We start from the raw sequence: 12,988 nt of genomic DNA, 5'->3' as shown, positions 1-12,988 counted from the left end.
CTGGGAATAGACTAACATCTCACACTGTATAAAAAGATCAAGTCAACATGGGTAAATGATCTACATATAAAGAGTGACACTTATAAACTAGAGGAGCATAGAATAGTCTACCTATCAGATCTATGGATAAGGCTAGAATTTAGGACTAAATAAGATATAGAGAGCATTATAAAATGTAAAATGGATAATTTTGATTTTGTATTAAAGAGGTTTTGTACAAATAAAACAAATGCAACTAAGATTAGAAGAAAAGCAGGAAGCTGGGAAAATTTCTTGCAGCAAATAACTCTGATAAAGGAGTAATATCTCAAATATACCATAGTAAACTAAGTCAAATTTATAAGAAAGTCAAAGGATATGAACAGGAAGATTTCAGATGAAGAAATCATAGCTATCTATAGTCATATAAAAATGCTCTAAATCACTACTGATTAGTGAAATGCAAAATTCTGGGGTACTATCTCACACCTATCAGATTGACTAAAATGAAAGAAAAGGAAAATGATCAATGTTGGAGGGGATGTGGGAAAATTGAGACACTAATACACTGCTGGTGGAACTGAATTGATCCAACCATTCTGTAGAACAACTTGAAACTATGCATAAAGGGCTCTAAACCCATGCATACCCTTTGAGCCAGGTATACTAGTACTAGGTCAGTATCCTAAAATGATATTTTTTTAAAGGGGAAAGGACCCATTTATATGAAAATATTTATGGCAGTGCTTTTTTGTGATAGCAAAGAACAAGAAATTAAGAGATATTCACCAATTGGGGAATGGCTGAACAAGTTGTGGTATATGATTGTGAGGGTATATGGAAGATCCTAAGACAAATTAAATCCACTGAGTAAAAGCAGCCATAAAAGACATGCTTTTGCTAGGTTCAAATCTGGCCTCAGACATTTCCCAGCTGTGTGACCCTGGGCAAGTCACTTGACCCTCATTGCCTTGCCCTTACCACTCTTCTGCCTTGGAGCCAATACACAGTATTGACTCCAAGATGGAAGGTAAGGGTCAAAAAAAAAAAAAGACATACTTATGAGTTTTCTTGGAATTTCATGGCCATGGCAAGGCCAGGATCTTAAAATAGCAGTTCAAAAGTATTGTCTAGCTAAAGACATCTCCTGAAAGCTTCCTTCATAATAATCCTTGACTTGTTCATTATTTTAATGACCAAAGAAACTTTTGTAATGTCATGACCAAATACCCATACTCTCTTTCCCCCTGATTCCTGTATACCCCCTGAGTTACTTTCAATATTCCTCAATTACTTGAGTTTGTAGAAGCATCCTAGAAATGTTTTGGATAAAGTCTTTTCATAAACTATATTCTGTGAGAAAGTTATACCCCTGAGAATGATGTAATTCTTATACTCTACTTTCTATAAAAACTTTTCTCTTTGTCATAATAATGGAAGACTGAGCTATGATCTTTATGCTGTGTTTTACCTGATCAGCTTATCTCAGTCATTCAGGTGCTTGCTCTTTTTATCTTTCTACCTATATTTTTCTTTCTTTCACTTTTGCTTGCAAGGAGCTGGCCTCCCTGCTAAGCTGACTCTCTCACACACATTCTCCCCCCCCCCCTTCATTCCCTTCTTCTCTCTCTTCCCCCTACAAGTAGGTTTAACCACAGATCTTGCCTATCACCTATCATATAATTATAATGAAATACTATTGTGGCATAAGAAATGATTAACAGGAGGATTTCCGAAAATCCTGGATGGATTTACATGAATTGAAATAGAACGAAGCAAGCAGAACTAGGACAACATTATACACAATAACAGCAATATTTTTTTTGATAAACTATGAATGAACTAGCTCTTCTGAGCAATACAAGATCCAAGATAATCCCAAAGACTTATAATAAAAAATGATATCTGCCTCCAGAGAAAGAACTGACAGAGCTTGAATCCAGACCAAAAAACATGTTATCTATTTATCTTCTTTCTCTTTCTCTTTCCTTCCTTCCTTCCTTCCTTCCTTCCTTCCTTCCTTCCTTCCTTCCTTCCTTCCTTCCTTCCTTCCTTCCTTCCTTCCTTCCTTCCTTCCTTCCTTCCTTCCTTCCTTCCTTCCTTCCTTCCTTTTTGGGAGATCTCTTCCCCAATATGGTCAAATGTTTTATATAATAGCACATGTAAAATCTCTATCAAATTGCTTACCATTTCAGGGAGAGAGGGAAGGAGAGAATTTATAATTTTAAAAAAATTAATGAATATTAAAAATGGTATTTACAGTATGTACTTGAGGAAAAAAATAAAATACCCATTTTGACCTTTTCTTGGTATAGGGTGTGAAATAGTTTCTGCAATACTGTTTTTCATTTTTCCCAGCAGTTTTTGTTAAATACTGAATTCTTATTCCAAAAACTAGGATTTGGGGGTTTATTTATCAAACACCAGATTGCTATGGTCATTGCTTCTTGTTTCTAATCCATTCAGATATCCTGTTTCATTTTATGAGCAAATTCATCTCATTCATATTCACAGTTATGACTAATTATGTACATTTCTCCAACCTATTATCTTCTAGTTATACTTCTATTTTTTTAACTCTCTCCCCTTCTCAAAGGTCTGCTTTACTTCTGATTATTGCCTTCCTTATTCTACCTTCCCTCTTAGCATCACCCCCTTGTTTCTCATAGTCTCTTCCCCTCCTATAGCCTTCTTGGGTAAAATGATCCTCCATTCCCAAGTATTTGAGTATATATTCCTGCTTTGAACCAGCTCAGATGATAGTGAGGTTCAAGGATTATCTCTGTCTAGGCCCTCCCACTCACACACCTATTTTCCCTTCAATGTAAAAACTCTTTCTTGTAAATACTTGTTTAACATGCTTTTCCTTCTCCCTTCTAATAGCACATCTTTCTCACCCTTCCATTTTCTTTTGAGTTCAACCCAACAAAATAGACTCATGCCCATCCCCTCTAAGTAGAGTGCATCTAACGGCCAAAATGATTATTATTCCCATTTGGGAGTATAACAATGTTATTAAACTTATTATTTCTATGATTTCTCAGTCATGTCTACTTTGTTATGCTTCTCTTGTGTCTTGTGTTTGACTATCAAATTATCTTTTCAATGCAGGTTTTTCATCAGGAATATTTGGAAATCTTCTATTGCATTAAAATTCAATTTTTCCCTCATAGAATTATACTGTTTACTGAATAGATTATTCTTGGTTGTAATCCTAGTGGTTTTACCTTCTGGCATATTTTCTTAGCCTTTCATTTCTTTGTCATGACAGTTGCTAAATCTTGTGTGATTTTGATTGTGACTTCATGGTATTTGAATGGATTTTTTCTAGATGCTTTCGATATTTTCTCCTTGTCCTCTGAGTACTGGAATTTGGCTACAATACATCTTGAAATCTAATATCTAGGCATTTTCCTTCATTATGATTTTCAGGTAGTCTAATAATTCTTAAAAATTATTTCTCCATGATCTATTTTTTAGGACAATTGTTTTTCCTATGAGATATTTCACATTTTATTCTATTTTTTTCAATCTTTTGACTTTGGTTCTCCCCCTCCCCATATATCAGGAAGTTATTAGCTTATCAAATTCTAATTTTCAAGTTCTTTCTTTCATCGTGGTTTTGTATTTCTTTTACTATTTGACCAATTCTGAATTTTAAGGAGCTATTTTCTTTCACATTTTTTTACATATCTTTTACTAAGTTATACTCCTTTCATAATTTTCCTCCCTTCTTCTCATTTTCCCCCAATTTTCCCTCTATAGCTCATATAATTTTTAATTTTTTTAATTTTTAATTTTTAAAAGTTTTTTTTAGGAATTGCTGGGGGGAAGGGAGAGGGACATGGAGGTATTGTGTCCAATCTACATTTTTCCTTTTGAGACTTTGCTGGTTGATGTGTTAGAGTAATTGTCTTCTGGGTTTGTTTCTTGTCACCACAGAAATGTTTTGTGGTCAGGCTCTTTTTTTGTTGTAATTGTTTGCTCATTTTTAAGGCATTTCTTAACTTTAGACTTCATTTTAGAATTGGGCTCTGTTCCTCTCTGGCATCTAGGTATAGGGAGGGTGACTGGCCTGAACTTCAAAATTTTGTGTCCTGCTATTTTCATGACTAGGTCTTGGAGACCCCAGTATGTTTTAGAAGTTCCAAAGTGGTCTGGTCTATGGTGAGTTCTGGTTACTACCCTCCTGGTTTGTGCTCTGGCCCTTACTCAGGTAGGACTCCAGCTCCCTTAAGACTGCAAACCCTACTCTCTACCCTGGAACTACAACACAGAACTGAGTGATGGGCAATAGACTTGCCAAATGGCACCTGGTTCTGCACCCAGTGCTAGCATAGGAATCCCCTGCAATTATTTTCTGACCAGGCATGCAATACCCTTACAATCTTTCTGGTACTGAGTACTTTTGGTATTTCTGTTGCTGTTGCTGTTACTCCTACAGTGCCTCCAAAGTCCACAGCTAGTGTTGCTTCCACCACATTGCATTTACCCCACCCCAAACCCAGTGTCTCTAGACCTCTCTATCTTCCTGAGCTTCCTAGAGGAGGAAAACTGACTCACTCTGACTTTTCATTGGTTATCCCACTTAAAATGAGATTTGATACACTTTTTGAAGATGTTTAGAGGGGAATATTGGGAAAGCTTAGCAAAAATGCTCACTTTACTTTGCCATCATGATTCTCTGAATTGGTGAACTCATTAGTTGCCATGGGTACAAACAGCATACATATGAAGATAACGCCCAGATTTACATACTATGTCTAACCCTAGTCTCTCTCCTAAACCTCAAGGCCACATTACCCACTACTTACTAGACACCTTCATCTGGATACCCAATAGGCATCTCAAACTCAAAGTGAAACTTGTTCTCTTTCCCTGGAAACTTACCCCTCCTCTAAATTTCCTTGTTTCTGTTATGGATATTGTCATTTTCCCAGTTACCTTGGTTTATGATATAAAATTATCCTTAGTTCTTCCCACTATATTTTCTCTTATATCCAAGCAGTCACCAAGTCTTAACTCCATGTCTCTCAAATCATCCCTTTCCTTTCACTTCTTTTTTCAATATGACATTCAGGCTCTCGTACTATTGTAAAAGGCTCTTAATTGGTCTCTCTGCTTCAAAGCTCTCCATTCCAATCTATCTTCTATACAGCTATCTATTAATTTTCTTAAAGCACAGATCTCTCCTGTTCACATTCCTACTAAAAAACCATTGAATTTTCATCTCCATTGCCTCCAGAATGAAAGAAATATCCCACATCCTGGCACTTAAAGCCCTTTGCAGTTTTCTCTGAGCCATCTCTTCAGGCTTTCTAATTATTCCCCTTGAGCCAATCAACATTACTGTCAAAATTAGAATATAATATTCCCCCTCCTAATTCTCTGTCTTGCTGCAGATGTCCCCACTGAGATGCTACTTCTTGCAGGGAATCTTTCCCAATCTGTCTACCTCCTGTAACCCCTCATTAAGGCTCTCTCTCCCAATTTATCCTATATTTACTTATATATGTGTGTGATGTATTCCCCAATAGAATGAAGGAACCAATTTTCATTTTGTCATGGGCATTTCAAACTCAAAATAAAACTTGGGAAAGATCTCAACTGGAAGGGATTTCAGAGGCCATCTGGTCCAACCTTTTTATTTTATGAATGAAGAGGCTGAGGCCCAGGGAGATAAAGAGACTTGCTCAAGGTTACATGGGTAATAAATGACAAAGGGGATACCTTGAAGCATTAGAAATAGCTCAAACATAAGAAGGTCCAGGTGTATCAATTGATGTAAAAAGGATTTTTTATAATTAGCTCTAATTCCCAACCGTGCAAATGCATTTTATATGAGAATAATTATAAACAGGTAGTGTAATTTTACTTTGAAGTAAATTTTTTATCCTACTGTTATGATTATTATTATTTTTCCTTATGAATTGAAAAGAAACATGTTGCATTCAGCAAGGTAGCTTGGGCCTTGAAGGTACTCTTAAATTCCCTGTCTAGCTTTGTGACCCTGGACAAGTCACTTAGCTACTATTGCCTAGCCCTTTCTGCTCTTCTGCCTCAGAATTAATACACAGTACACTTAAAAATAAATAAAAAAATTTTAAAATAAATACTTGTTTGAATCAAGATGAAGAGAGAGATGGGGCCCAAGAAAACAAGGTCCTGACTGAACCTAGGATCACATATCACCATCCCATCATTTCAGGGGCTAGGAATCCCTTTTGAGAGAAAAGAAATTTAGAGTGGTTACCTGTGATGATACCTAAGAAGAAGAAGCCCTCTTCATTGCCCCCAGTCAAAGCCAAGACATACTCAGAGCCGTTGACGGGTGTTTCCACAGGACAGAGTCTCTTGATACACCGATTATGCAAGACTCGGACCCAATTGCCTAGAGAGGGGAGAGGGAGGACCTCTCTTATGGCTGTAAGTCTCCCCCACCTCCTCCAAGATTGGTACCAAATCATTCATTCAGAGGGGAACCAAGTCCCAGAAACCTCAGAACTATTTAAGTGTGGCTTAGTATCCTTTAGGAAACTTCCAACAGCTCCCCAAGGTTGCTATTTAAGCAACACCCCCCCCAGCCCCACCAACACACACACACACACACACACACACACACACACACACACACACACAGACACACAACTTTTGACTCCCCAATCAACACCTGATTCTTCCCTTCTCTCTTCCTGGTGGGGGGTGGGGAAGAGTTCTCTGCTCAGTTAGATGAGTTCCTCTATCAATTAGATGAGCTTACAGGTAGCCTTTGGGATTCCTCCTCTTGGAGACAATGGGCATACCCATTGGCCATCCCCTCTCTTCTCAATAAAATGACCACAGACATGCCCACTCTCTCCATGGAAGGACCCCCATCACATATCCCAAAAGTTCACTGCCCTCCCTGTAAATTGAGCCAACTGGTCCTCATTCTCCTTGGTACTCTTCCCTCAATCACCCCAGTTGGCTCTTCCTCAACATCTGGTTTAGGGTTCTGCACTTTTTGCACTCTCGGAAGATTTTTCTCTTTTGTGCTGGGGTCAAACTTCAGGCTCAGAAAAACTAAGTCTGTTACAGGGTGGGAAGAGGGAGAAGCTAGAACCAAGAGAGAGGGCCCAAATCTTATGCTCTTCCAATCCCCAGATTCTTACTGCTGCCAGGGATTTTCAAGGATACATATTTGCCAGTGAAATAGTAGATAAGCTGATTCTGTCGGATGAAGAGGGTGCTTTCGGTGGAGATGGTGTCAAATATGGAGGCTGAGGAATATTCCTGAGGGCACTGAAGTGAGCCCAGCCAGCAGCTATCAATGTTCAACTGAACCCACCAATGCAGGAATGGAGTTCCATAGGATTGAAAGCAGGAAAGAGACATAGAGGCCACCCCATCATCATCAGCCCCATTATTTATAAAGACACTGAGGTCTGAGAGAGGGGAGAATGAAGAGATTTGGATGAGGGACTTGGCAATTCAAGGGCAGCATGGAGGCTCAAATCCTTTTACCCTGACCCCCATGTACCATGATATCTCTTTAGCAGAGGGATGCCCCTTGGCTTGGTGTGGTCTTGCCATGCCCCATTCTTGAGGATCAGTGTCTCCTTCCCTCCTCTCCCTCCCTCAATTCCCAAACCTAGAGAATGTCCACTCTTACCCATCTTCCCACCCACACAGTCAGTTTCACTCAGCTTCCCTCACCTCCACGAGGGAGATTTTGTCAAAACCAGAGTCGGAGATGAGAATCATCTTCTCATCTGGAATGCCTCCAAGGATCAGCACAGGAGCCTGGCCCACAGTAGACCACACAGGCCTAGACGCAGTGTTGATAAAGTCTCTGTGGGTTATGCCCCTAGCCTAAGAGGAGAGACCCAAGGGACTCAGTGGGAGAAGAAAGAAAGACAGACTGGCTTCCCCTATCCTAGCCAGGAGGGATCATCTTCCCCACACCCCATACCCCTCAGCTTTGCTCCCACTCCCCTCCCCTAGTTTTTCTCACCTGAGTTCCCAGGGTAAAAATCAGTTTGCCCTTCTCTCTTTTCATAAACCCATTGATATTTACCAAGAACCTGCAGAGGGAGAGTGAGTAGCCTCCTAGGCTCCTGGCAACCTTGAGGGAGACTTCTCACCCCAAATCCCAACTTGATGCCCAGACACTGGCCCTCTGAAGCCTCATGTCCCCACTTCTGACAGGAGGCATTCTGGTGTAGTGATGAGACTACTGGATTTGAATATAGAAGATGTGGGTTCAAATTCCTGCCTTTTGACACTTAGAATCTCTGTGGCCTTGGATACTGCCACTTCTAAGCTATTTTACTTGCTCTTCTCTCAATAGCTGCCAAGGGGTTCAAATATCCTTTCTAGGAAAAAAATTCACAGCTCTAAGCCCCTCCCTGGGGCTCAGGTTTCTCATTGGTAAAATAAGAGGGGTTGGGGCAGACTCCATAGCCTCTGAGATCCCTTCAAAGTCTAGAATTATACAATCCTCCTCTTTTAATCCAACTCAATTGAACAAGCAGTTAATATCACCTATAATCTAATCCCTCAATGACTTTATATTCTAATTCATCCTTTACTTAGTCTCCCTGGGCCCCAGTTTCCTAATCTGTAAAATGAGGGCAGGATATAGACAGGTTGAGGTTATCTCTTGGGTCATTTCTGATTTGGAGAGTCTACTTACTTACTTAGTCTAGCCCTCTGTCAGGACTGAGAGGGAGGTCAGCTGTGTCCCTAGCATCCCCTGGTCTCTGCAGAGATCCCTGGGACCCCACCCACCTGGCATTTTCAACGAGCTCTCCCAGGTGGTTAGAGAGGATTTCTACTTCCATCACGAGACTGCCATTCTTCATGGGCATTGGGGTGAACCAATTCAAATCACATGTGTCCTGAGTCCAACACGACCCTGTCAGGTGAGAGATGGAATGAGGTGGGCACATGCCTGGGGGCCACCCTCACTGAGCCAGCACTGCCTCATCTTCCCTTCTTTTTTGTTTTTGTTTTTTTTCCTTTTAAACATTATTTTATTTAGTCATTTTCAAACATTATTCATTGGGAAAAAAAGATCATTCTCTTTTCCTCCCCCCCACAACCCCTCCCATAGCTGATGCTTGATTCCACTGGGTATCACATGTGTCCTTGATTCGAACCCATTTCCATGTTGTTGGTATTTGCATTAGGGTGTTCATTTAGAGTCTCTCCTCAAACATATCCCCTCCACCCCTGTAGTCAAGCAGTTGCTTTTCCTCGGTGTTTTTACTCCCACATTTTGTCCTCTGCTTGTGGATAGTGTTTTTTCTCCTAGATCCCTGCAGATTGTTCAGGGATATTACACCACCACTAATGGAGAAGTCCATTACATTCGATTGTACCACAATGTATCAGTCTCTGTGTACAATGTTCTCCTGGTTCTGCTCCTCTCGCTCTGCATCACTTCCTAAAGATAGAGCTATCCTCATCTAGTCCTACTTCTTGGCAAGAGCCCTCTGGCAGTCTCCTTCTCCAAGATGATGTCCTTCCTATCCCCTACCTGACTCGCCCATCCCATCCCTATGCCCAGGCCATTCCTGGGGGAGGCCTCTTACTTTTGAGTGGTGCTCCTTCCATGTCGAGTTGCAATCTTTCAGACTTCCAGCTCCGGAAGTTCACAGGGGTGTAGAAGGAGATCCGAATTTTGGGGTTCATTCCAGTAAGGTGGCTCCCACGAATTATGGGCTCTGCCTTCTGTAAGCATGCCAGGGTGAGAGTGACATTGATTTAGGGTCTAGGGCCATGGGCAGACCCTCCCGGTTTCACCCACCATGTGGCTAGGTCTGAGCCCTGGCCTTAGAGAAAGGCCTCTGACCCCTTCCCCTTTGGCTGAAGCAGGTAGACTTGGACAGAGAAAAGAATACTACCAGGCAAGAACCCAGGGTGAATATCCTGGCTTCATTCCTGGAAAATGGAGAGAGGAGAGTACCCTGTACTCAAGAGAGCACCACTTTTGAAGGTTAGGTGAGCCTTCCAGAATCAGTTTCCTTCTGGGATTTCTCACCTTTCCCCTCCTCAGTCTATTCCTAGCTAAAGTTATCTACTTTAACAACCAGTCTCCTGGAAGAGGAGAAATGGCCAGAAAATGGCCCCCAGTGATGGAATTACCCATCTGCATTAGGAAATGAGGCTACCCACAACCTCCAGGTAATCATCCAAGAACTCTCCATTCCAGGAGAGCTCTAAGGGTTAGAAGATTAAAGCTGGTTGGGTCTGGGAAGCAGAACCAATAGTATCCAGAAGTTCCTTTGGTAGGCTGGGAGAATTGGGTAGGAAGTGGGAAGATGCTAGGAACTGGAAGCCATGCTCTACTGGGTGGGTCCCCCAAAGATGGTTTGGGTGAGGTAGAGGCCAACCAGCCTCCTAGGGCTCACCTTAAGATGATTTCCCCACCCATCAGTAACAGTCATTGCTCCATCCCTAAATTAGACAGATAATTTCCCTCCACCCATCTTCTGTCTGCCCACCTACCTTGTTCCATTCTTCCCTCCTCATTCGTGAATCCTCACCTTTAAATCACACTTAAAATTAATTCTCAGGTAGTAAGGGAAGCCCAGGTACATCTGGAGAAAAGAGATACATCCAGCTCAGTAAGATCACTCTAACACCTCCCCCCCGACCCCCCACCCTATTCTCCTGCTGAAACGCCCATCTTCCCCTCCCATCCCCTTCTCCAAACCCCAGAGCAAGAGATAGTCAGGGCTCTGGCAGGGTGGGAGCTCTCTCCAGGGTCCTGAAGGTATTTAAGGGAGGGGACCAATGAGAGGACTGACAGATGGGAAGATGGCAGGGCAGCGGGATGAAAGGAGCCTGAGGGAAGGAGAGAAGGAAGCCTGGAGACGAGGTGCAGAGTTGGAAGGGAACTCAGAGACCATCTTGTCCAACTTCCTCATTTCCCGAGAGAGGCCAGGGTTGACGAACGGGAGCCACGTGGGCTAAGAGGAAGGTTAGAGCGTCCGAGGCCAGTGGGAAAAATGGAAAGGCGGAGAGGGAGGGAGGGCTGGGCGGCTAGGAGGATAGCGGGGCAGAAGGAGCAAAGTAGAGAGGACAGAAGTGAGGGGTGAGAGAGAAGACTGGAGGGGCAGCCTGGCCAGGCATCTACCTCACCAGCGTCGGTGGGAGAATTGGTCAGTTTTTTGAAGTATTGGTCTACAGTGGCAATCGGGAGCTGTTCAGAAAAGTGTTCGGTTTCGTATCCTAATCTTTCATAGGAGTTGAGTGCCACATTCCATCTGCATTTGTCCATCATCTGTGTCCACAGCAGGACTGGAGGCGGCGGCGGCAGCAGCAGCAGCAGCAGCAGCAGCCCGAATAGGCGCGCCATCAGAGCGGGAGAGCAGAGCTAGGGAGCACAGGCAGGCAGGGAAGGAGTCAGGGGTGGAAACCAGGGAGGGGAGGCGCACCCTGTCCTTCCCCTAGTCCTCTCCCTCCCCCGCACCCAGAACGAGGCAGTCTCAAAAAGAAAGAGATCTTAACCCCCAGGAGGGCAGTAATTGCCCCTTTTCACCCACTGGGGAAACTGAACCAGGCACAAGCACTTATTCGCTCCAGGCCATTCGTGGAGGGGCCCGGAGACCAGACCCAAGAATCACCGCGCCTTACTCTCCCTAAACCCCGCCCCTCTCTCCAGGCCGATTCTCTCCTCTTCCCCCTCTCCCGCCCACTCTCCCCACACTGCGGGCTATTGCTTTCTTCTCCTCCCTTCCTCCAGTCTTCCTCCTCGCCCTCCACCTCCAGGCCTGGGCTGGAGGGCCAGACACACCCGGAAGATCCAGATCCTTCCCCTCCCCTACAACCCTTCTGGTGACCAGTTTCCGGCAGCCAAAGGGTTAAGCGGCTAACGGTTCGCCACTGACACCCTCCAGCACGTGCCCCTGGAGCCCCGTGGGAACGTCCTCGCTGCATCTCTAAGAGACCCTAACTGAGAAAAGAGCTTTCAGGTGAAGGTGGTCCCTCAAGCCTCTCTGTGCCAACCAGTTAACATTTTTGGAGGGCGCAGGGGCACATTCAAGTTCTTCAAAACTCATACGTGCTTCTAAATGGATTGCATTTTGCTTCACCAGGATTTATTTGTATTTGCATTTCGGTTTTTCCACTTATCAAGCTGAGCTTGCAAGTCAGAAAGACCTGGGTTCAAATCCCACTTCAGACACTAGTTGTGAGTTCTGTAACTGCTGTATGCCTCAGTTTCCTTAACTGCAAAAGGGGGGTTAATAATAGCCTCTATCAAGGTGGTGTTGAGTTCCCAGGATTGTAACTTTTCCTCTGTCCTCATTCTCCTTCCACCTTTCTGTAGCATTTGACATCATTGGTCACCATCTCCTCCTTAAAACTATCTCCTCTCTAGGTTTCAGAGATACCACTGACTCCTTGTTTTCTTCCTTCTTAATCTTTGCTGAGTGAGCCCTCAAAGGGGTCCTGTACCTCTACCTGTAGGTGTCCCTCAGAGGGCCAGGCTGGACCCTCTTCTCTTCCTCCCTGCTACTTCACTTGGTGACCTCATCAGCTCCCTTGCACTTACTGACTACCTCCATGCTGATGATTCTCATATCTCTCTTTTGTGATATCAAAACTTATGAGGCTGATAGTGGCTTCATAACTTTATTAAATCAAAGTAGTAGTAGTAGTAGTAGTAGTAGTAGTAGTAGTAGATAGGGAAAGGTAAGGAAGAGGTAGAAGGATACTTAACTTTCTAATCTAAAGTCACCATTTATGAGCCTCTAGCTGAACTCACACAAGTGTCACCTCAGCTTCTCCCTGAGCCATCCCCAAAGACCTCCTGGTCTCCACTTATAAACTCTTTTCTTCACCCACTAACTCTCATGCATGACATCTACAAAACCAATTTGCCTGGGCCACCCAAGGGGCAGTGCCTGTGGAATCGGTTTCCTGTCTCATTGGTTCGTTGGTTCTTTAACTTCCTTTCTCTGAGGGCTTATCTATACTTGAATTTACTCAGTGGTATTTGACCTCCAGGTCACTGAGAGAT

The 12,988-nt window shown here is 43.1% G+C and overlaps 1 protein-coding gene across 3 annotated transcripts in view; it reads right to left on the bottom strand.

Moving 5' to 3' along the window:
* LOC103099763 (cation channel sperm-associated auxiliary subunit gamma-like) overlaps positions 1-11,907 on the bottom strand; it is a 45,834-nt gene extending 33,927 nt beyond the window's left edge. Inside the window, exons 1-9 of one of the 3 annotated variants that reach the window (XM_007491770.3) lie at positions 11,762-11,907; positions 11,102-11,341; positions 10,509-10,562; positions 9,555-9,693; positions 8,749-8,875; positions 7,973-8,042; positions 7,675-7,830; positions 7,131-7,296; positions 6,233-6,370 (exon numbers count right to left, since the gene is read on the bottom strand). In XM_007491770.3, coding sequence (XP_007491832.1) covers positions 6,233-6,370; positions 7,131-7,296; positions 7,675-7,830; positions 7,973-8,042; positions 8,749-8,875; positions 9,555-9,693; positions 10,509-10,562; positions 11,102-11,323 — 1,072 coding nt within the window. In that variant the 5' untranslated portion in view covers positions 11,324-11,341; positions 11,762-11,907. Of the gene's footprint in view, positions 1-6,232; positions 6,371-7,130; positions 7,297-7,674; positions 7,831-7,972; positions 8,043-8,748; positions 8,876-9,554; positions 9,694-10,508; positions 10,563-11,101; positions 11,342-11,687 lie in introns of all 3 variants that reach the window. The other 2 variants (XM_056796159.1, XM_007491769.3) reach the window with 2 other exon arrangements.
* Positions 11,908-12,988: the final 1,081 nt, after the last annotated feature.

This window comes from Monodelphis domestica, chromosome 4 (genome assembly GCF_027887165.1).
Source record: "Monodelphis domestica isolate mMonDom1 chromosome 4, mMonDom1.pri, whole genome shotgun sequence".
NCBI classification, from domain to species: domain Eukaryota; kingdom Metazoa; phylum Chordata; class Mammalia; order Didelphimorphia; family Didelphidae; genus Monodelphis; species Monodelphis domestica.
This window is presented reverse-complemented; position numbering and strand designations above follow the sequence as displayed.